At 29.4% G+C, this 23,964-nt stretch overlaps 4 protein-coding genes across 5 annotated transcripts in view; 2 read left to right on the forward strand and 2 right to left on the reverse strand.

The window, feature by feature from the left end:
* The window catches only part of LOC111690846, a 156,401-nt gene that overhangs the window by 130,296 nt on the left and 2,141 nt on the right, over positions 1 to 23,964 (reverse strand). The window lies entirely within an intron of this gene.
* Positions 616 to 13,982, forward strand: LOC111687860 (farnesol dehydrogenase). The gene is made up of 5 exons (XM_023450335.2): positions 616 to 858; positions 1,124 to 1,289; positions 1,781 to 1,904; positions 9,399 to 9,534; positions 13,628 to 13,982. The coding sequence occupies exons 1-5, from the start codon at positions 724 to 726 to the stop codon at positions 13,814 to 13,816; spliced, it is 750 nt and encodes a 249-aa protein (XP_023306103.1). The 5' UTR covers positions 616 to 723; the 3' UTR covers positions 13,817 to 13,982.
* On the forward strand, positions 15,368 to 19,430 carry LOC111687861 (GTP-binding protein SAR1b). 2 transcript variants are annotated; one of them, XM_023450336.2, is made up of 6 exons: positions 15,368 to 15,486; positions 16,288 to 16,486; positions 17,234 to 17,353; positions 17,499 to 17,564; positions 17,955 to 18,190; positions 18,411 to 19,430. In XM_023450336.2, exons 2-6 carry the CDS (start codon positions 16,444 to 16,446, stop codon positions 18,525 to 18,527), a joined length of 582 nt encoding a protein of 193 aa, XP_023306104.1. In that variant the 5' UTR covers positions 15,368 to 15,486; positions 16,288 to 16,443; the 3' UTR covers positions 18,528 to 19,430. The 2 variants fall into 2 exon arrangements, with proteins under 2 accessions (XP_023306104.1, XP_023306106.1); XM_023450338.2 differs by lacking the exon at positions 15,368 to 15,486 and adding an exon at positions 15,671 to 15,805.
* LOC111687854 (bifunctional arginine demethylase and lysyl-hydroxylase PSR) lies at positions 21,041 to 23,201 on the reverse strand. The gene has a single exon (XM_023450331.2). It carries the CDS (start codon positions 23,014 to 23,016, stop codon positions 21,799 to 21,801), a length of 1,218 nt encoding a protein of 405 aa, XP_023306099.1. The 5' UTR covers positions 23,017 to 23,201; the 3' UTR covers positions 21,041 to 21,798.

Genomic DNA, 23,964 nt, shown 5'->3' on the forward strand with positions numbered 1-23,964 from the left:
GAACTTAATTTGAAATGAAATTATCGTTTGGGGGAGAATTATAACTTTAGCGATATAATGATGTTCTCAATTAAAACTTCAAGTAATTGTTATGAATTTCCAACCTATAGGGTGCAAAAACTTAATTCCAATTGAAAAGAGATTTTCGAAAATCCCCCACTAAAACCCGTGCGGTACCCACTTAAATACTCCCACAAACATCGATAATAAATAACCAGGGGGTAAAAAACTAGAGAACAGAGAGAAGAGTAAGTTAAAATGAATCAATGAACAAAAACAGTTATATATGAAATACTGCGGTTTTATCATGACAAAAGTAACACGATAAAAAAATTAAATTGCAAAATTGCCAGCACACACATACAGACAAACAAACTTACTCACACATTTAAACACATTGTTTGCAATTAAATACTTTTTATAATTTTACATACAAATTAAGGGAAATTTAATACTACAATTATTATCTTTTTATATGGAGATACTTATAATTGTATGAGTTTAAATTTTTATTGAGAGTAAAAATGTAAGCAAATACTCACATTTTTAATTTGTGATCAAAGATCACAGATTTCCAATTTATGTATATTACATTGCAACTTTAACTGTACTGTGTGTAGTTTTCAACGGTTTGTCAAAGCTAGTGATTGTCATTTATCAATTGGCGGTTGCAATTTTTATTTTTCAATATTTTTATTAAAAGTGGTGCAGACAACAAAAAGTATGTCTCAATTTTGGCAAACAAAAGTGGCTGTTATAACAGGAGCTTCAAGTGGAATTGGAGCTAAAATTGCTTTAAAATTGGCAAATGCTGGTGTAATTGTTATTGGTTTAGCGCGTCGCACAAACTTGATAGATGTAAGTTGAAGCAAGAAGGGAATGTCTTAGCATGATAAAAAAGGTTCAAAGGATAAAAAGTAAAAAAAAGTATTCTTATTTGGAATATCTTTAATACAAACCAAATTTTCGTATGGCAAACTTTAAATCGGCTCTATAACAATTATAACAAAGCTCTGTGATCACTTACAAATTTCCATGAAAAATATTTTTTCTTCACAGGCAGCAGATCCTTAAGTTGTAAAAATTTTTAAAACATTTCTAAATAATTTTCTATTACCTTCAGGATCTCAGTAAAGACATTGAAGGTGATGGTAAAATTGTCTCTCACCATTGTGACTTGAATAAAGAAGACAGTATTTTGGAGGCATTTAATATGATACGCACTACTTATGGGACAATTAGCATATTGATTTGTAATGCCGGCATAATTAAAGCCAATTTTTTAACTGGTACGTATAGAAATCAATTTTGTCAATGACTTGTCAATTATCCCATGACTTACTTGTTTTCTCGATCGTATTGTTTAAAATAATAAAAGAACTAAATTTCAACTTTAATTGCACTAGAACTGAACTAGAACTGAACTAGAACTGAACTAGAACTGAACTAGAACTGAACTAGAACTGAACTAGAACTGAACTAGAACTGAACTAGAACTGAACTAGAACTGAACTAGAACTGAACTAGAACTGAACTAGAACTGAACTAGAACTGAACTAGAACTGAACTAGAACTGAACTAGAACTGAACTAGAACTGAACTAGAACTAGAACTAGAACTGAACTAGAACTGAACTAAAACCGAACTAAAACCGAACTAGTACTGAACTAAAACCGAACTAGAACTGAACTAGAACTAAACTAGAATAAGCGGACTTATTTCATGTTCGTACACATTTGATAAATTAAAATTAATTTTTCTATTACATGAACATTTTAAGAATCTACATCAAAAGAGCTAAAGGATTTATACGATCTTAATGTTTACGCAACAACCATCTGCTTGCGTGAGGGTTTAAAACTTATGGCAACCGCCACAAAGGGCCATATAATCGTAATGAACAGGTATGTTTTTAAATATTTTAAAAATAAATTATTTTCATTTTGTTTTAATGAACATTTGTAAGTATGCGTGTTTAAACGTAAGCCTCCAACAATTATACACACATTTTAAAATTATATGACAAGCACCATATTTTTAATAATGGGCTCTTAATAATAATAAGAGTTCCCTTTTATATAAAATATAAAAAAATAACTCAATGGCTAAATTTTTTTATAATAGATTTCTAGTGTTTAGAAACTTTAATAAAAAAATGCAAGAAACCTTTTCAAAACTGTTTCCATGTTGCAGTTTTTTGATCCCTCCTAATTTACACTGAATAAATGTGCTGAAAATTAAATATTTTTATGCATATATATATTTCATTTGAAATTTATACCGTGACAATTAACTAAAGGAACAATATCTGCAGTATTTAAAAAGACAATAAGAATTAAAGCAGCCTTTTTGTACAATTCCAATTGTTTAATTTTGTACAACCTGTTTTTTTCTTAAACTCCTTTTCCGGTTATTTACTCGTACTTATAAAAAACAATTAAAATATTACATATATTGTTATAAGTGTGTGTATATATATGTCTTATTACATTCCATTAAATTGTATTTGCGTGACAACAAAATTGTCTTTAAGAAGGGTAGTAAGGGTTGATTGTAGTGAGTTCATATAGTGAGTTCATAATGGTTGCATTTACTGTGTGTTGAAAATACAATTTCTCCTGACATGATGAAAATTGCAATGAATAATGAAAAGGAAATTTACCACCTTATTAACACATTAAGTGAACTTAAAAGCATTTTACGCACACTTACACAAACACATACATTCAAATATTCATACGTACATATGTATGTACATTTATGTTTATATACTTAAATACATTTGCCAGAAGATGTTATAGTCGGACTATATTAAAAATCTTTTATGGATGCCCATAGGCGTTTATGTTGAAAATGTACATATTTTTATTTATGTGTGTATGTATGAGTAAAGTGTTGATGTGTTGATTAAAACATTGACCAAAAAGTATTATGGGTATTCAGGACAATGGAAACTGTATTTAGTTCATCACACAATGGGGTAATTTAAAAACAAAGTATTTTTTTTAATTTCAAGTCTAATTTTAATATAATTATTCAAAATCAAATGTGTGACTAAAGGATAGTTTCAAAAGTAATTTTCCTTTTTATTTTTAAACTTCAACTGAATACACCTTCTAAAATCGTATTTATTTTATTAATACTTTATTTTTTCATACAACTTTATGAACAATCTTGTAGTTAACACTGATACACACACACACATTTAACAGGTATGGAATTAAATCACACATACACACACACACCAACACACTTAAGCAATCATCATACAAATATAATCTCAACCACAAAATTGTATATGCCGGCGATATATTTACTGACGTAAAATATACTTTAAATGAAAATTAAAAGAAATAAACACACATTTTAAGTAAAAGAAAATGATTTTACGAAAATGAACACGTCTGTTAAATACTACTTTATTACTCCTAATTAAAATACAACTTAAGCTACTTTTCTTTTTAATGAAAATTAAAAAAAAAATAATAAAGAAAAAATTAACTGACCACAACAAGGATTTCACAGAACAAAAAAAAATAAAATTCCAACTTAATAATGGTTTCAGGTAAAATAACTGAAAGGCATTTTATGGAAAAGAAAAGAATAAAATCAGACAGTTTTTAAAAAACCACCAATATGCGTACATTCATAGTGGTTGATAAAATTTGATTAAAATCATGGCATTGATGCTAATGGCCTCTACAAATGACACAGAAACTGTGGCAGACACAATGAAGCGACAGACAAACGGCCGCCAGAGCCAACAGACGGACATTATTAAAATAGCTGTTGGGAGGCAAAAGGAATACAAATGCGTGGCGTGTTTGTTCTAGTTAAATGATAATAACATTGATATTTGCCACAATGCACTTTACACACTGCACAAGTTTAATCTTTTATCTCTCGCAACTTGTAGCAAAAAGGGGAGCCAACATATACAGACTCTTAAATATACATTTGCCAAAAAATACTCCCTCCCACAACATGCCTAGTTTGCCAACAAAATTACAAAAAATAAAAACAAGTTGCAACGAATAGTCGGGCATAGTCGATTGTATGTTAACCTACACTAGTTAAAAATAAAAAATTTAATTCATTTCAGAATTTTTTTTTGATACCTTCATGTATATAAGAGTTGGATGCGGAAGATCCTAATTTCAGTGTTTAAAATAAAACTAACGGCGTTGAAGCCTTTTTCTAAGCAATTCTTTATATTATTATATGGGATCAAATGACCCGCAAACATTACAAAAACTCGAAGCTTTATTTAAGGTTCTATAAAACTAAGAAAAGCCGATTTTTTTAGAGATCCTAGAACATTTATATATATAACGGACAGATGGCATACATTAGCACAGGTCCATAATACCCTCCTCACTGTAGTACAATTTAATATTTGTAAAATGTATAGAGGACTATAAAACGTTTTAATATGCCAGCCAATGTATATGTATGAATACATAATACAAATAACATCAAAATACACACTACAGTGACAAATATTTCCCAGCAAACGTTTTGTGAACAAATCTCTAAAATTCAAAATTTTAAATTCACCTTAATTTTACATGTTCTTAAAAAAGAAAACTTATTTTGAGATCGCTCATATGTTCCTTTAAAAATCATCGTACTTGCTCGATATCTTTTAATAGCCTGTAACTTCGTTAAAACAACTTTAAATTGAAGTAGGAGTTTATGTTCTGTTCCTTTTAAAAATGTACCTTTTCATCGAAAACATCTTGTAACTTCGTTAAAATTAAAATTGATCACCCAATAATCCACCATTTTGATGCAAAACACAAAATCACTTGTAATTAATTTTTGGTAAAAAATTTTTGTTTTATTCATTGTGTTTGTTGGGTTTATATTCTAGAGTACTAGGGTGTGTGCATCCAAAAAACTGTTGCACTTTTATGCAGTTACATCGCAAATAAGACAAAATGCTAAAGTATGTGTTATTGTTGTTTGGTTTATGTTTAACTCATGTGATTGTCTCATGATTTTTAACGATATACAGTGGAGTAAAATGAGAAATTACATCAAATCGTAATTGTTTAAGAAAACCATTATTCTGAAATCGTTTTTCGGCAAACTGTTTCTATCTTGGTCCCATTGTGCTTCTTACAGGTCGGTGGTATTTTACGTATGTAAATAGAATTGCACTTTGTTCAAGTACTCCAGCAATATAATCTCTGATCATTGCTGCCCCGTTGCTTAACTTCCAAGAAGCAAAAACATCCCTTCCGTTAACAACCACGCAAGTCTATTGAGTACTCAGTACCACCTAGAGACCTAACCGGTAGGCCAAAGTACCTTGAAATAAGTAAAAAAAGTTGTTTTTACTTAGAGAGACCACACTGTGATAAATCTGGTATGAATAGAGTTTTTTTCTGAACATTCATCATCATATGTCAACCCAACACACTTTTCATTCATCAGACACACTTATAGAGAACAATATCCGACATATTTATTCTGTAGTTCTAGATTATGTCTGTAGTTCCAGACTATGTCTCTATCTGCTTCGACCCCATGTCAAATCATTCTAGACAATGTCCTCTTTGTGCCGTGATTGTAATATAATCAAATGTGAGGCATTTATCAAGGTAAAATGCCTCCGGGGGAGCTTTTTGGATACAATCGTCAGTCTCGAATTCTTAAACTAATCAATGTTGTAACTACTGTGTGCCATAACTGTTGGAAGGATGTTTTTTCCCAGTGTCTATATGACTTACAAATTGCATTAATGGCGCCTGTTTATTTTGATTTTTGTTTGCAACAACATGAACACAATAACAAACATACTACAACGTATAATAGGGTGCTACGATAACGTTATTTGAAGATTAATATGTTTCTTTGTGTTTTAAAATTATATAAAAACAAAGACTCTATTGGAGATTTTAGAGAACAAAGGTTTTTTATAAGTAGAGTTTAAACTTATCTAAAGCAGTATATAAAAAAGTATATAATTTCTGAATCCTAATATCTTGGAAGTGATGTTATTCCGGAAATAACATTCCTGACTAATACTGATTGAAAGATTCTTAGGAATTACGTCAAGGAAACTGAGTTTCTAATCATTGAAAATTAATACATTCAGTGAACAATTTTTTCATGAAAAGGAGCGCATAACAGGCCTAATGGCCTGTGCATTGGATTTGGTATATCCTCCTATTAACTTAACTTTATCTAAGTAGTGTAAAGAATAGTCCTTAGTTTAGTCAATGCACTTGTATAATGTTAATAATCTAGTCAGTAGTATAATAATATCAAGACAAGTCAAGACACCTTTCAGTGACCCAGTCTAGGGTCTAGTCAATAGACTAGTATAAAACACTTCATAGAGTTGTTAATATCAAAGTAAATATTGTTATGGCTTTTTCGACCGATTTCTATACAGTATTTCTGCAAAATGAACCAGTCTACTATAAAAACATACACACATACATATTTAACTTACTTACACATCCAGTTTGACATGGCGTTACAAAACCTGTACTTTAAATAGTATTTTACAAACCTTTTCTCGTTGTCGTCGTTCATGTCGTTAAATTTAGTCCCAACAAACACTTGATTGTTATTTTAACAGAATATACGAATGTTTATGTTGTAGAGCTGATGTGACTTTTGCTTGGTTGTTACAACAAAACCTCAAATGCATTTGTTTGAATTTATGTATAGATTTTAACAGAACATCTCCCTTGGAAAATGAAATATTATGGAGTAAAAGGTTATAGCACTAAAATCTGTGTGTAAGTATGATTGTATGCATATTACTTATTTTATTTGGGCATATGTGAGCATTAAATACAAATAAAACGCAGAATAACTCAATTATTAAACACAATTAAGTATTTACGAGATATAATGCATAATGTCATTTCATGCATGCATACATGCATACATCAATACACCAGAACACAAACACACATTAACACAAAAATGAACAAACAATTACTCCTGCATACTTATACATTTCCAAAGATATACATATAAATATATTAATGTTATGCAAGGCAATGTTGTTTGTGTATTTTAATGCAAACTGTATTAAACAAACACATTTATACTACAGCTACAGCACCCCCTCCTTATTCTTTGTCCTCCTCATTCTCTATCTCCTTTATTATACAGCCTTTTGTGAACTTTTTTTTAATACGTTTTATACGCACTATATGTATATGAGTGAATAGCAGTTATTTAATTTATTTTTAATGTGAAATTGTATAAAAATTTAATTTAAATTTTTTGTTTAATTTTTTTTTAATAATCCAAAAAACATACACACATATTTGCATCAAAAAATCATTTGCATGAAAATTATTAATAAACAAAAACAAACAAAAGTTGTGGATTTAAAAAAAACATTGGACAACAAAGACTCTGATGTACTCGTTAAAATTGTTAGTTCATCTGTGCGTATGAGTGTTATTAATTTGAACTTATCTTTAGATCTATTGAACAGCGAACAACAACAACGCTCCAGCTGTATTGTAATATTATGAGCAACATTATTGTTATTGTTAAACTTAATTACTGTTGAAGGCAAACAATTTTCAATATTTCGATGCTAATTAATAATTTTACACTGGTTCGCAAGGGGAGTTTTTGGAAGTAAAGATAATATTTTATATCAAAAAATAAAATTGAAAAGCTTAAAAATTTTTAGGTTTTGTATAGATTAAACTTGATAAAGGTCAAAAGGTCATTTAATACTAAAATTTTTTAATTTTTTCAAAATTTTCTTTATTTAATTAAAGTTATTTCTCAAATGAATTGGAATCATTTTTCTATTCTCCTTTAAAGTCAGAATTTCCAAGAAATACCAAACTTCTTTTCGTAAGTTTTCAAAAAGGTTATGTTAAAAAAATGGGATTACTCCCATTAGAGCCGAATTTCGAAGAAGTACCAGACACCGCTTATTCCTCAAATCATTTGATATGTTTTTAAGATTATGACCCAAATGGTAGATTTGGTAAATATGTGTTTTATATTTTAGTCCAAAAAATCTATTTATAAAGAAAATATGGATCAGTAATTTTTTCCTTAAATGAAGTTTTATGTTACTGATGTTACTCATTGCGACATTTTGTGGATACATTTTGGTCTTTATGAAACTATTTTACCTTAATTATCTCAGCAAAAAAAAGGACTTTCAAAGAAGTAGAATTAACTCCATGAAAGGGTTGAAGTGATAATTTTAACACAGGATTGTCATAGGAGGGATGATCTTTTTATTTGATTCCAAAATCAATACTTCTGAGGTCATTCTTAAGATGTAATTTTTTTGTTATTTTATTGGAAGTTATTTGAAAGTGTAATTGTAGTTTTATATAATAATAACATAAACAAATTTAAAAAAAAGGCGAAAATTATTTTTTAACTTATTTTTATTTTGGCAAAATATTATATAATTTTAACTTCTTTGAAAGTCATTAAACATCACTTCCACAGAAGGTTAACAATGGCCTTAGTGCTACTTTTGAAATGGCAATATATGATTTATTTATTTATTTTATTTTTTTTTTTTTTGTTTTTAACCCTTAATTTTAATTACCAAAACAATATCCATTTTTTAGATTTTTATACTTTTAAGTTAAACTAAAGACATGTTTTCATATAAATAATAAAAAACTTTTTAAATGTCTCTCATAAATATCTTAATTTTTGCCCCCTTTTTCAAAAGCATTTCCGCATTTTTTTAACCAACAAATATTTAAACAAGTTATTGATTGACACAATTTATAGTTGAGTCAAAAAAACAAGAAAGAAAATGCAGCAAGTTTTAATCACTTTTGATGGTTCAATTTCATTAAAATGTCATACAACTCTTCATATACACTTAATACAAATACGCATACACACATTTAGTTTGCATAGTTTCCTGCAGTTCGCATTGTCTACAACGAACAAGTGGTCATTCGAAGTTTGGGGAAAATTCTTTAAAGTGATATCATTCTAGAGTCTAGATTACTTGGAACTAATACAAAAATATATAAATTTTAACTACCGTCCATATTTTGAAAAAATACACTGTCAAAAATGGTTACTTTGACTCCTTTTAAAGTCACAGGGGTTTGTTAAACAAACACATTGAAAATACATTGAACTATTTTATCAGACTCTCTTAACTTAAAAAGTATAAATGTAAGAGATTGTATGTTGATAAACATATTAATTCATACCCTTAAGTATAGTTATTTTTAACATTCGTTTATTTTAATTATATCAGGATACAAATACATACATATGTACGTATACTCAATATTTCTCTACTCATGTTTTTTTAAATACTCACACGCTTAAATACATAAGTACTATTATTTATCACAGAATTTTTTATCTTCTTTCTTTTTATTTTACACCAAAAAAAAAAAAAATTAAATGCACTTTAGCATTTTGGGCCATCGTATACCAGACGTACCCGTGCCTCTGTTCAGTGTTTATCCAGCAACAAAACATGCAATTACCGGACTGTGTCAAACAGTGCGTCAGGAAATACATTTTCTCAAATTAAATATAAAATTAACAGTAAGTAAATATTTATATTGATTCGTGTAAAATAACCACGCAACATCGATTGTAAGTAAAATGTTAAAGAGATCAACGGGAGTTGGATGTAATCCAAAAGAAAACAAGGGACAATCAATGTAGAAATATTTCATCTTATACTTTTACATGTGTGGTTTTCGTTGAAATTTTAAGGATAAATGTAAAAGATAAGCGACAGCAATATAAAGGAGATCTTTGAATGTAAGAGGAATGCTTAAGGTTTTCAGCAAGTAGATAAATTAATTAATTAAAAGGGCCTTTGGTAATAAAATCATAAAACTGAGTTAATCTATATTTTTCGTTTTTTTTTTTTTTTTGTTTATTTTTTCTCTAGAAATCCTCTGCGCCCTAATAGCGAAAATCATTAAAAAAAATCTCATATTTATTCCACAATTTAAACCTCCCTAATATAAAAGTAAACATATGTATGTACGCACATATACATTTGTATCTGTACGTATGAATGTGATTGAATAAGTCAATTTATAGTAAAACCATCAATAATCACGATTTTTACGATTGTAATACGTAAAATATAACACATCTCTTCATTCATCCATCCATCCAACCATTTGTTCTCATAGTTTTATAGAGTGTTGCAGTAACATTGTCTTTTTGTGGTTTTTGTGTTTATTTGTTAAAAAAAAACGAAAAATTACAATTGCGTGGCAAAGTTGTTCGTTTATTGTTAACATTTAAATACTCACAATATAGATAAATGTGGTTCGAATAGTTTTGTCCTTATATTTGAATTTCAATCAAGTCTTAAAATAAAAAAAAACTTAAACTGAATTATCAGTAAAAACAATCAAACCCAACAACCCTCCCCCTTCTCTATCACCACAACCCAAAGTTCATCTAGTTTATTTTATTTTATTTTTTTCCGCCAATGTCATCATCATCGTCCTCTCCTCATCAACAGCAGTATTTTCCACTTCATAATCTGGCCAACAAAATATCACACATGTAAAACTGTAAAACGGAACAATCAAAAAGAATTTTTTTGTTGTATGAACATACAATATTATTTGTTGTATTGTTTTTCTGTTTTACTTTTTCATTTGATGATTTTGTTTTTTTTTTTTTTTGTAGTTTTCCTTTTTTTCTTTGTTTTTATGTTGTTGACATATCCACCAACATCGACCATTCAACAGCAGAAATGAAAAGATAAAATTTAAAAAAGGATATTTATATGTAAAAACCAATAGAGAGAATGGAAGTTGAAAAAATACATATATAAAACTAAATGTTAAGTTCCATGAATGAAATACTCGTAACGTAAAGCCAGTCAAAGGCATTTACAAATATAGACAAATGCCAGGCTATATAATCAACAGTTGTGGTGACAGGAATAGCTGTGAGATCTAGTGAACTGTATACATAGTCAGGACTTTTTATGTGAGGAAACGATACCAGAAGTGTGAGACTTTAACCCGAACAACTTCGTTTTCGTTGACCCAAGTTCTAGTGTAGTCTATAGTCTAGTCTATAGTCTAGTCTATAGTCTAGTCTATAGTCTAGTCTATAGTCTAGTCTATAGTCTAGTCTATAGTCTAGTCTATAGTCTAGTCTATAGTCTAGTCTATAGTATAGTCTATAGTCTAGTCTATAGTCTAGTCTATAGTCTATTCTATAGTCTAGTCTATAGTCTAGTCTATAGTCTAGACTATAGTCTAATCTATAATAAAGTCTATAGTCTAGTCTAGTCTATAGTCTATAGTCTAGTCTATAGTCTAGTCTATAGTCTAGTCTATAGTCAAGTCTATAGTCTAGTCTATAATCTAGTCTATAATCTAGTCTATAATCTAGTCTATAGTCTATTCTATAGTCTATAGCTTAGTCTATAGTCTAGTCATTATTTTGCATGCAATTGTTTTGTATTAAAATTTCATAGTTATTTTGCTTTTATGCGAACAGATCCTTTTTAAATCCGTGTAATTGTATACATATGTTACATACATAGGTATATGTACATACATATGTATATATTTATATATACGAATATTTATGTATTGCTGAACGAGTTGAAGATTTTGTCCTGTTTTTTTTTTTAACATCCACATCAGAAACGGCTGTATTCTGTTGCCGTTTGATGCTTTTCAACGCTTGATAATCATAAAAATGTAAATTCGCGCACATAACAGCTCTCAACAACAACAGCAGTAGTAACAGCAACAACTATTGGGTTATGAAATGAAAAATGAAATTTTTTTAGTGTTGGGCATTTTGGTTTCAGCAAAAAGAGTGGACACTCACAATTTGGATAGAATTGCCCCCTGCTTCTGCTTTGGCTTTAGTAGTTCAACTGTTGTGTATAGGTATGTGTGTGTGTGTATAAGTAGTGAGTGCCTGCGGATAATTAAATGGGAAACAAGTAAAAAATTGCTTGTTGCTTTAACTCTCTCTAGGACACTCAACATCAACACTACATATTTGTATGTACATTAGAGGAGTCCAAAAATTATATTTAGTTATTATGTATATATTTTATTAGTTTAGACTAACTGGTGTAAAATTTTAGTTCAATTGGGTAACGGGAACCGATTTAAAAATATAAACTTGAGTAAAAAATATAACTTTTTTAATTTCGTCAAAATTATGTCATTTAATATATTATTTAAAAATTTCGCCATAGATCAAATAATCTTCCCAACAAGATATAAAATATTAATATCGATTGAAAACAGCAATGTTATATGCATTTTCTTTTCACAATTTTCATATTTTACTCGTTTGTTTGTGTAGTAGATAATTAATTTTTCATTACATGACTTTTGCATGCAAAGAAATATCGAACAATGAAAAAAATCCGATTTGGTTAAAATGTATCCGATTTGGCTATAATTATACAACAGTGAGTTTTAAACACTAAACTAAAAAGATATTTTTGGACGCCTCTAACTTACATATTTATATATCTACTAGTATTTAAAAATATCTGTATGTAAATGACTATGATGTAAATGTGAGTACTATATGTAAGTGTGTAATAGTTATAGCTATAGCCATTCTGATCATCATCAGCATCATCATCTATGTATTAATTTATAGTCATATTCAACGACTCGTCCTCTTCACACTACTATCATTACCACCATGAAACAAAATATATTGTAGTTCTTTTATATTTCGTAATTTGCAATTAAAATGTAATTTAACTGACGTTTATATTGGTTTCATAAAAACATAAAAAATATATAACACAACAATACCAACAACAACAACAAGCATAAGAGAAAAATCATGCAACAACAGAAAAATATTGTATAACAAAACACCAACAACTATAATAGGAAGAAAGACACACCATAATGTAGCAAGCACTACACGAGCACTTTAATGGAATATTGAAAACTATAATTATTTAAGAATAACACTGATAGTGACAAAATAAAGAGCTATTTATGAATGAATGTTTCCATTAAAAAATATGCTAAAAACCCAGTAAACAATCAAGAGTTTATTAGAAATATCCCAGTGAAGAAAACATTTTTAAAGAAGTAGAAATTCATAAATTTATTTTAAAACTATCAAAAGTGTTATTTTCTGTTATAGTTTTCTTCATAGTATATTAAAGAAAGTCCGACAACTATAAGAAAATCTTAAAAAAAACTCTCGATATTAAAAGATAGGCCTTGTCACTTTATAATATATATTATTTGTATATACATATTAAATAACATCTAATAACGAAATACCCATTGCATACCTTAACATACACACACTAATGTATGCCATCATAAATAGTAATTAAATGACGATGTATTCACATCATTGATTAATTAATGCTTTTATATATCACACACACACTTTTTCTCCTAGAATTTTCATTTGAAGTTCGTTCAACACTTCTTCTGTCGTTATAGTCATTCTTAATTGAATTTTGAAAATGAAATTGAAAAATGTTAAACAAAGACAAAGAACAATATTATTTCTTACTTCGTGCTATTTAAACAGACAAATTTATTTCTAATTAACTTATGTATAATAGTTTTTTTTTTACTGAGTTTACCTTTAAATTTATAAAACTTTTAAGGCATACATTAATTTCGTTTACGTTTTTTTCATATAGAGCATCAATCCTGGCCTAGTTGATACCGATTTCCTAAATGTTTATTCTCAATCAATGGCTGATTTACCGAAATTAAGTGCTGAAGATGTTGCCCAGGCTGTATATTATGCCTTGGAGACCCCTAATCATGTTCAAGTCGAGGATATAACTTTACAGGCTATGAGACGTCATGGTGTAGATAATGATTAACATACATATGTACGTTAATAAAACAACTTTATATATTATGATCTATTAATAGAAACATATAAGAAGTAAATAATTATCCTTTATACAAAATATTTTTATCAATTCCAAATTTAATAAAATGATATTTGAACTAAAAAATAATACATTTTTTTAGTTTCGAAATTAACGTTGGTTTTGTTTACATTACTTCGAATTATCTACTACACACCACTAGATGGCGCTTGTAATAATATTTATGAAAAGATTCCAGATCTGTTATAATGAAATTTTTTATCAAAAGTTTAATAATTAACATTTTTTTGGTGTTTTAAATTTTTGTGATATTTAGTACAAGTATGATGAGAATTTTTGTTCACAGCGTTTTAAAGTTCAGTTTGAAACAAATCCCAAACATCTCTGCATTTTATGAAAAGTCGACTTTTCGACTTTTTGCATTTTATGAAAAGTCGACTTTTCGACTTTTTGCATTTTATGAAAAGTCGACTTTTCGACTTTCGACTTTTTGCATTTAGTTAAAAGTCGATTTTTCGACTTTTTTCATTTAATTAAAAGTCGATTTTTCGACTTTTAATATTTTATAAATAGTCGACTTTTTCCGACCTTTTCCGACTTTTCGACTTTTTTTGACTCTTTCCGACTTTTTCGACTTTCCGACTTTTCGACTTTTATTTACAAAGTCGACTTTTCGACTTTTTTCATAGACGATAGTCGAGTTATCGACTTCTTTGGAACAAAATAGTCGACTTCGACTTTGACTTTTTTCGACAAAAAGTCGATTGTTTGATTATTCGAAAGTCGATTTATAGAACCCTAATATATACACATGGATAACTATAATGTGTGCAGTTTAAAAATTATTTGAATCACGCCACTAAAAAGTAGAAGACTTTAATATTTCAATGTTTTTTCTCAAAAGTTACAAAACACGGGCACTGAATAACCCTCTAAACGGGAAGACTAAAATATTTTTTCTAGATTTAAGAAAATTATAAATACGAGATATAGAATTATTTTTCTATTATTCCATTTTTTATATTATATTATAATTATTATAATTCGCAGTTAGAATGTAATCATGATGTTATAGTTTCACTTTTTCCATTTCATTCCTTTTTGTGATACCAGATTTTGCTAGGAATAAATAATTAGCGGAAAGTAGAAATTTTTAAGCAAATTTGAATGCAAAAATTTAATTTTTATGGCAACCTTTTACGTCGACAGGGTGTACTGAATAAAATATGTACTCGGTACACCCTGTAATGTCCATGATGGGAGTCAATTTAATGTGTATTAATATAGTGGACTCATTGGAACAGCTGATTATTTTTTCAAAACAACAACAACAGGCAAATTTCGTTGTTAATCTGTCAAAATTTTTATATTACAAAAACAACAGGCAAATTCTGACAGCTCTATGCCGTAAAACAAAAACAATTGCTAGTGATTTTTGTACATGTTTAATGTACAACAAACAGTGTAGCCACTTTATTAATACACTTTGTGCTGTCGTGTCTTCTTTTTCAATAATATTCGTGGTTTTTTAAAGAAAAAAAAATACGGGAGAAAAAAAATTAATAAAGGCAAATCTATTTTTTGTATAAATTAATTGCAAATTTTCAACACTTGGCTGAAAATTTATAAATTTCTATTTTAATATTTAATAATATTAGGTAAGCAAATTATCAGCAACTAAAATTGTGTCAAAAAACAAAGAAACTAATAATTTTCTAGGGAACAATAAGAAAAATTAAAAAGAAAGAAACACGCATATACGCTGACTGGCTGACTGACTGGTTCGTTGGCAGCAGACAAATAGACAGTAGTGATGGTGGTGGTGTGATTAGTATCTTAATGATTGGTCAAAAATTTTAAAAACCAAGTGAAAATCTGCCGGATACAAAAAAGGAGTTTAATTTGATTAATCTTGACCCTCCTTGTATTATTGTCTAAAGGTTTTAAATAATTAGAGTCTAAAGTGCAAAAGTCAATGTATGATGAAACATTATTTACATATTTATTTAAACATATTCCCCCGGAATTTAAAGCTATTAATACACATTTGTATAAAAGAAAAACAAAAAAACTAGTACATCATAATGGTGTATTTGTGTCAAGGTTTCGTTTCGTTGTCTTTCTAGTCGATTGGGTTTATTGGCTTGGCTTTGTAATCTAGTTTAGAAGAAACCTCCTACCTCTTCTTAGTTCTCGATCTCTTATCTTTAAAAATGGGTCGTTCGTTCAATCAACTTCCTGATCACCACTACCGCACAACTACATTTAGTATTTGCCTTTCAATGATGATTTATATAAACACACTTGTAATGAATTGTTGCATATTCCTAAAGTATTCCTTTCTACTTTAGATTTTATTAAATTGTTACGCTTTGGAAATGTCATAATTTTCATCATTGTTCACTGCCTAATTTCTCTTTTTTCATATTTCTTCTTTATATTGTCTTTTTTCTTTTTAGCTTAGTAAGCAGCAAAAAATAACAGCCGACGCCGCTGCCGCACTTGTACATTCGTTACCTACAAATCCATTAAATCTGCTTCCCCGCTCCCGTTTTCTTTTAAATTTGTTTTTTCTTTTTTTTTAATAAAAACACATAAAAACCACAACATACAAAATGTTCATCTGGGATTGGTTTACTGGTGTTTTAGGATACTTGGGTAAGTAGCAAACAATTGGGCCAAGAATACCAAGCAAATACATATTTAATTTTGGCAAATATTAGTTTGTTAGTTTAATTTTGCATTAATTATTATCATGGCCGTTGCCAACAAAGCATTAATGTCTAAAAAGAATATCAACAAAATTTTACCAACAAACAACGTCGTCGCTACATGTGTTGTTAACGTTGTTAAGAAGAATACATATGCGTTTGTATGTAAAACTGTTGGCTATTTAAACTATTGACATTTGAGTCTTTAACTTGAGCTTTTTACAACAAAAAAAAAAAAGAGTTTATTGACCAAAATGTTGGTATTAATGATTTATCTCTTATATGATTTGGATTTTATTATAATGTAAAATATCTTAAAAATTTTACATATTTGAAATAGAAAAAACTTGTGTAAATATCAAGTTTCTTTATCTCAACTTTTTTTTTTTTGCTTTTGTGAGTTCCATTGTTAAGGGGTGTTTTTAAAGGAAACATCTGTTTTGTTTAAAAAAAATTCCTATTATTTACATCAGAATACGATTTTAAAGATATGGAATTACTTGAAAATAATTTATCGCTTCTCACAAATTCAGAAATTGTTGATTTTATCCAAATTATAGATTGATATTTGAAAATTATTAATTTTTTGATAAAAAGACTATAAAAATCATTGTAATCAAGCTTAACATTTACATATTTTGAACTACATATTTATTGTTTAATTAAACTAAAATATAAAATTGTAAAATTGCAGGTTTATGGAAGAAATCTGGTAAATTATTGTTCCTTGGTTTGGATAATGCTGGTAAAACAACATTGTTGCACATGCTCAAAGATGATAAATTGGCCCAACATGTCCCAACTTTGCATCCCAGTAAGTATAACACAACTAAATTGGAAATTATTTTTTGATAAAATGAAAAATGCTATTCTAAACTATTTTAAATAATTTATGTATTTCATTGTAAGCTTTATTTAGTAATCAATTCTTTATTTTATTTATCTATCTCTCCCTTTAGCATCGGAAGAATTATCTATTGGCAATATGCGTTTCACTACATTCGATTTGGGCGGTCACACTCAAGGTGAGTTTGTTTTTCTCTATTTCTATTTTCTAATTACTTTACAAGCGATTTGTTACTTATATACGTCTCAGCGTAAACAATAAATGCATATAAAACAACTTTTAAGTTGATATGCGGGAACAACTCGTACGAGTGCATGTTAAAAATTAAATAAATACACTTTTATTAAATGACTGTGCATTTCAAGTCTAGTTGAATAGCAATACTCATTCATATTCATATAAAATTATCTTCAATTGCAATTTATTGTTAAGAAACATTTGTTTGTTCTGATAAGAGAATGTTACACCCTGTTTGTATATGAGTTACGAGAAATGTTTTTAAAATCTCGGGAAGATTTAAAATATTTGGAAATCTGAAAAAATACTTATTTTTTCTTTTATGTTTTAGCACGTCGTGTGTGGAAAGATTATTTCCCAGCTGTAGATGCTATCGTTTTCTTGATAGATGCCTGGGATCGTGGTCGCTTCCAAGAAAGTAAAAATGAATTAGATTCCCTTCTCACAGATGAGGCCTTGTCAAATTGTCCTGTTCTGATTTTGGGTAACAAAATCGATAAACCTGGTGCTGCCAGCGAAGATGAACTTAGAAATGTTTTTGGTCTCTATCAATTAACCACCGGCAAGGTAAGTTTCAATTAACATAAAGTTGGCTTAGTTAGCTTTGTGTTAATTTTTATAAATATTATGTAACATTGATTACATAATAAAAGTACAATTATTTTTAACAGTTCCTGTTAAATTTAATAAAATTCCCACTTATCGTGTTTTCACTCTAAGCTTGAAATTTTTTATTTTTGCGTTTTAATTTGCTAGATACTAATTAAATTTTTTACTTTGTTTACAGGGTAAAGTAGCACGTTCCGATTTACCCGGTCGTCCCTTGGAATTGTTCATGTGCTCGGTACTGAAAAGACAAGGTTACGGCGAAGGTTTCCGTTGGTTAGCGCAGTATATTGATTAAGTTGTGTAGTAGTTTGGTTGTTTGAAAATCGTATTGTGGTGGCAAAACAACAACAATAATAACAAAAGAAGATTAAACAACAAAAATTTCTATTAATTTTTACATCAATTAAGAAGCATTATACAATATTTGTAATTGCAGCAGCCATTGTTTTCCTCCTTCTCCTTCTCATAACAGACAACAAGAAGCTAACAAACAGACATATTATTACATCAACACTCTAAATCCAAGAAGACAAATGTTATACACTATTCATTCACAAACAAGATGAAATCAACAACAAATAAACAAACAACAACAAAATACAAAATAAAAAACCATAAAGATAATAATAAAACATAATAATAAATCATAACAATAAAATGAAAAATTTAAAAAAAAAATATCTATAAAATTTATAAAAATAAAAACAATTTACTGGGAAGAAGGCGCAATTTTAACTTTATAAAAAGCAAGAAAAGAAAAATAAATTTTTTTTTTCAACGCATTAAAAGCGTAAAAGAAAATATTTTATTTGAAAGAGAAGTGCTTTTTTTAAAACGATTCTTTAATTTTTTGGTTTTTATTAAAAAAAAAATAAATGATGCATCATAAATTCCATACAACATTATAAATATACTCTTGCAATTTATGATTTTATTTCTTTTTTTTCCAATTTGTAACTAGTTCCAACCTCACATACATTCTAGCTTCTATTTAATATTATAAATACTATTTCTTTTGTTTTAGTTTCCTATTTTATTTTTCTTTTTCATTCATAAGTTTTATTAATTTTATTTAGCTTAAATTTTTTGGTCTTGTAAAATATTCTAATAAATGATGATTCTCTGTGCAAAACAACAAAAACTTAAGAAAAGAAAATAATATCCTAAATAAACGGAAAATATGTCCTTTTTTACATAATTGCTTTTTTATTTTTTAATGCCAAACTTGTGGCCTCCGGTGGGTTAGTGGTTAGTGTTCTAGTCTTGTGGACCAGAGGTGGTGGGTTTCATTCCACCTGAAACACTGGTTAAGGAGCACACAACAGGCCCGATAGAGGCTTTGGTGTATATTTTCGTATTTGATGTAGATACATTCTCCTTTCAAACTAACTAACTAATGCCAAATTTACTTAAGAACAAAGGTGTTATTAATTTTATGTTTGTAACATTTTCTAGTGATTTAAAAAAAAAGTAAATTTTTGTCAATTTTCGTAGAGAAATTCAAATCATTTTCAGATAATTTTTAATATAAAACATGTGAAAAGGAGATTTTTATGAAAAAATCTAATTTTTGGTAGAAATTTATATTGATAGATTGATTGATTATATAGGTAGAACAATCCCAGCAAAAAATAATTGATGTCCTACTTTACAAACTACAACTTAATCACGTCTAAAAATGCGTTTACATATTATTCACTTTTATAAACCAAATATTTCCTTTCAAATGAAAACAAAGTTAGAAAAGAGATGTAGAAAAGTCATTACAGACAACATATTTGAAGTACATCAAGGTTTGGTGAAGACAAGTGAAATTCTCATAAGAGTGCCATTAAGAGAATGTGTTTTATCGGATTTTAACAGATTCTTAAACTAAGATTGAAGTTAGTTTAGAGTTGCCAAAAATTAACAACATTCCTTTGATGACACGCTAATGTAAAATTCATAGGTTTTTCACCCGAAATTGAAGCAATTCGAGTTACAAGTTCTGATGAAAATACTACATCTTTTACCACGCTTCTTTTGCTGGGATTCTATTCATTTAAAAAACTACTTTTTAATTGTTCATTGTCTGAAAGGTAGTGAAGCTTTTCGTACTTTTCTAATAAACAATTAAACTGTTGTATTTAAAAAATTTGTCTAATAAATTCATTTATCCATATAAAACCCTAGTCGTCAAATTAATTCAAATTGACTTTCATATTCTGTATTTTGATTCGACGTTCGTTTACTGAAATAACTTACAAAAACTACGAACGTAATGCAAAATACACACAATCGTAAAACATTGATATAAAATTCCTTATTTTTCTTACAATTAAATTTTTTGTTGTAAATTTTTTTCAAAAATTTAATCGAAATGCTAATTTTCAATATTTTGGATCAATAAATAATAAAAAAAAATAATTTGTATATTAAATACATATGTCCAATTCACAATCGGTGTTGTACGATTGTATCGTAGTATGTCGTAATTTGTTTGCTATTCTTTATTACAACCCTACAACGATACGACATCGAACAATTGTGTTTTGAAAGTTTTTCTTTGGAAATATGGAGTTACCCTTACCTTCAACCCTCATTTTTTTATTTTTTAATTGTTTCAGTGTTTAGGTAATTGAAACTCTATTTTTTTATCTAACCCGAAAAACATTTGCCACAGCGACCACAAAAAATCATCGATCCCATGAAATCTTTCAGAATGAGTAAACGACCAAATTGAAGTTACATATTTGTTCCAAAGAAATTTCAATATTTTAAAAACAACCTAATCTTATACATATGTGTACATTAGAAGAAAAAATCCACTTTTAAATTAAATTAATTGTTTTTATTGTTGTAGTTAATATTAGTCATAAATGTAGGTAAATTTAAAGAAAATCAAATCAATGTGTTCCATTAACTTTTTGTTACTTATTTAAGGTCAAAAAATGAATACAAGAATTAAAATAAAAACAAAAAAAACTATATCCAGAATAATAAGAATCGCCAACAGCACATGCTAAGTAATGAGATTGGCATGGGTGGGTGATTCGAAGCGGTAACTGAATCATAAAGCAAAAAGGGTTTTCCTGTTCTAAAAATACTTCAAGGTGAACAAACAATAAAAGAAATCAAATTAGAAGTTATTTTAAAGGTCAAATGAAAAACTAAAAAAAATAGAAATTTAAGAAGTTTTTTCTAAAATCTAAAATACAATCTAAATTTAGCAGATGATATACAACATACTACAGACATAAATAGTGACCCTAGCTGATGGTGTTGTATGGTGAAAGAAGTAAATGATATTATTTTAATTATAATTGCGTAATTGTTAACAACTGCTAATAGGTTTATGTTATATGTAGTTGTAGATTAATAATAAAATGTTAACTTTTTTCAATAAGACCTAAATGTAGTAGACGCCAATTGAGATATTTAACCATAGAATTGTTAGCCGTTTTTGGTTCCAGCTTCTCTCCAACTTGTACGATTTCAGTTAATTGTTGATTATCTTGATTAGAAGAAGTATTTGAATGATCATCCGATTGGTTGCCTCTACTACATCGCCACCAATGTGGCGGCCATCATGAGTTTGAGGACATATGTCCACCCATACGTCGCTTCTTTTTCTTTTTAGCAGTTAAACTCTCTTGGCCACTATCGGTATTCGAGGAACAGGAATCGTCATCGCTCTTGTTTCCCTCATTTTCTGTGTCAGTACCCGATGATGAGGAGCTTGATGAAGATGAGCTTGAATTGCTGGAACTATCGGAGGCAAAGCCCGTACTTTGATCGATATTAATACTTTCGGCGACTTTCGCCAATTCAGGTTCCTTTTCGCGTAATACGCGCAACCATTTACGGGACAACTTGGGACGACCTCTTACAGTCTTGTGCCATACAATGGGAAAATTTGTGCGACTGCAAAAGTTTTGCGTAATCGCTATAGTATCGTCCAAATTTAAGACAACATGCCACCAGCCACCGGGTACGAACACAGTTTCACCCGGCTTTTGTAGAATCTCTAGAGGGGCATATTCCTTTGGCCAATCCAATTGCTTGGTACGAGGATAGACGGTACTAAACCAGGTAATAGCTTCGTCTCTCTGTTTACCACCCAAATTGGAGGGCACCTTCAGCAAATCTTTTGGAGTTTGGGTGGGAAATAAGCACCAACGTTTGTGACCACTAATTAATGCGTTCCAAGCACTGGTACCCAAAGGATCAATATGTATACCAGTACCCGATCTGGCGGGTCCCATTACGAACCAACGGTATGGTGGGCGTCGTTCTTCGCCACAATACTTGAACAAATCATCGCGAAAATATTGTGGCACCACATAGTCCTCTAACAATTTACGCCGGCGATGATGTTCGCCAAAGCTACTATCGAATATATACAGGGGACTGTCATCCTTTGTTGTCTTCATATACTCTATGTAATACTTCATTTTCATTTTAACACTATAGCCCTCATTATCTTCACCGCATTTGAACTTTTGATTGCGATACTTTTTTACCAAACGTGGTAGAGTCCACTTTTCCAGAGCTTGCCATCCTTGTTGGCATCCTTCAATCACCACCGGCAAGTAGGGCTCCTCAAATCGTTTAATAAATTCTTGACAGCTGACCTCGTCTTCTCTAATACGTTCAACATTGTCTTTGACCTGACAAAATGGTTCAAAGCGTTCGGCATAGCGTAAGGCCGTCCAACCTTCTTTGTCTAATTCAGGTCTAGCTTTACGTTTTACTTCACGTGTACGTTTGCGTGAACGTTTGGGCAACTTAAATTCTTCACTCATTTTATTAGCGTATGCAATTTATTGGAAATAGTATTAAATAAAATAAATTATTGTACGATTTTTTGCTGAAAAGATAATTAACAATAATTTCGCGATATTTCTATTATTTTTTCCCAACCAGATGCTTTTTTTAGTGCCGTTATAAAATGCACGTACGTGCTGTCAAAATGTGTGTGTTTTCATCAATGACTCGCATATGGTTGGCAATTAAAAGTGTAGTCAATAAAGCGTGTTTTCGTTTGTGTTCTCTTTGAATTTATTTAAAAATGTATTAAGGAAAGTTGCGGCTTTAAATATTTCCAAGCGTTTGATAAAGTGCCATGATGCACTTGTACTGATTGCATTTGGTGTCGGTAATAAATTGTATTGATTTATTTCGAGCTTTCTTAGTGATCGCACTATACGAGTTGTTATAGATGAGATCTCAAGATTAGTTCAGGGATACCGCAAGTCTCGGTTCTTTCCCATGCCCTTCTATGTCAAACTTCCAACTGTACCTACTTTTTTGCGGCTGACTGCAATATCTGCCATTCCTATTTATTCAATTATATGCCAAGGCCTCTTAAGAATGGCGCAATAAGATGCAATATAAATGAATCGCTTAATCACGACTTGATAAAATCTCTAAATGCGGTCGTGTTAACAGAGTCGATTTTAACGCCCGCAAGACTCAATGTCGTACGGAATGGAAAACTCTTGATGTTCTAGGCATCAAGAGTTTCCAAAGAAGTCTAAAAAAGTATTCAAATGTCTCGGTTTTTTGAAACTGTGTAAGACTGATATAAACAGAACCCAGCAGTTCGGTAGGAAAGTCTGAACTCATAGCCACCAGGTGACTAGCTTTTTTGACATATATGTACGAGAAAGCTTAAATCAGTTATTCAAGTGTCACTCTCTCGCTTAGGAAGGGAACACTATTTTATGGTTTATAATTCCCAACGGTTATAA

Source organism: Lucilia cuprina, chromosome 4 (assembly GCF_022045245.1).
Source record: "Lucilia cuprina isolate Lc7/37 chromosome 4, ASM2204524v1, whole genome shotgun sequence".
NCBI lineage: Eukaryota > Metazoa > Arthropoda > Insecta > Diptera > Calliphoridae > Lucilia > Lucilia cuprina.

Excerpts from the sequence above, each read along its gene's own strand:
- LOC111687854 (XM_023450331.2), bottom strand. The coding sequence starts at position 23,016 with ATGAGTGAAGAATTTAAGTTGCCCAAACGTTCACGCAAACGTACACGT.
- LOC111687861 (XM_023450336.2), top strand. The coding sequence starts at position 16,444 with ATGTTCATCTGGGATTGGTTTACTGGTGTTTTAGGATACTTGG. Across the intron at positions 16,487-17,233 it reads TGGTGTTTTAGGATACTTGG|GTTTATGGAAGAAATCTGGT; the intron begins GTAAGTAGCAAA and ends GTAAAATTGCAG. Across the intron at positions 18,191-18,410 it reads ATCAATTAACCACCGGCAAG|GGTAAAGTAGCACGTTCCGA; the intron begins GTAAGTTTCAAT and ends CTTTGTTTACAG.
- LOC111687860 (XM_023450335.2), top strand. The coding sequence starts at position 724 with ATGTCTCAATTTTGGCAAACAAAAGTGGCTGTTATAACAGGAGCTTCA. Across the intron at positions 859-1,123 it reads GTCGCACAAACTTGATAGAT|GATCTCAGTAAAGACATTGA; the intron begins GTAAGTTGAAGC and ends TATTACCTTCAG. Across the intron at positions 1,290-1,780 it reads TAAAGCCAATTTTTTAACTG|AATCTACATCAAAAGAGCTA; the intron begins GTACGTATAGAA and ends GAACATTTTAAG.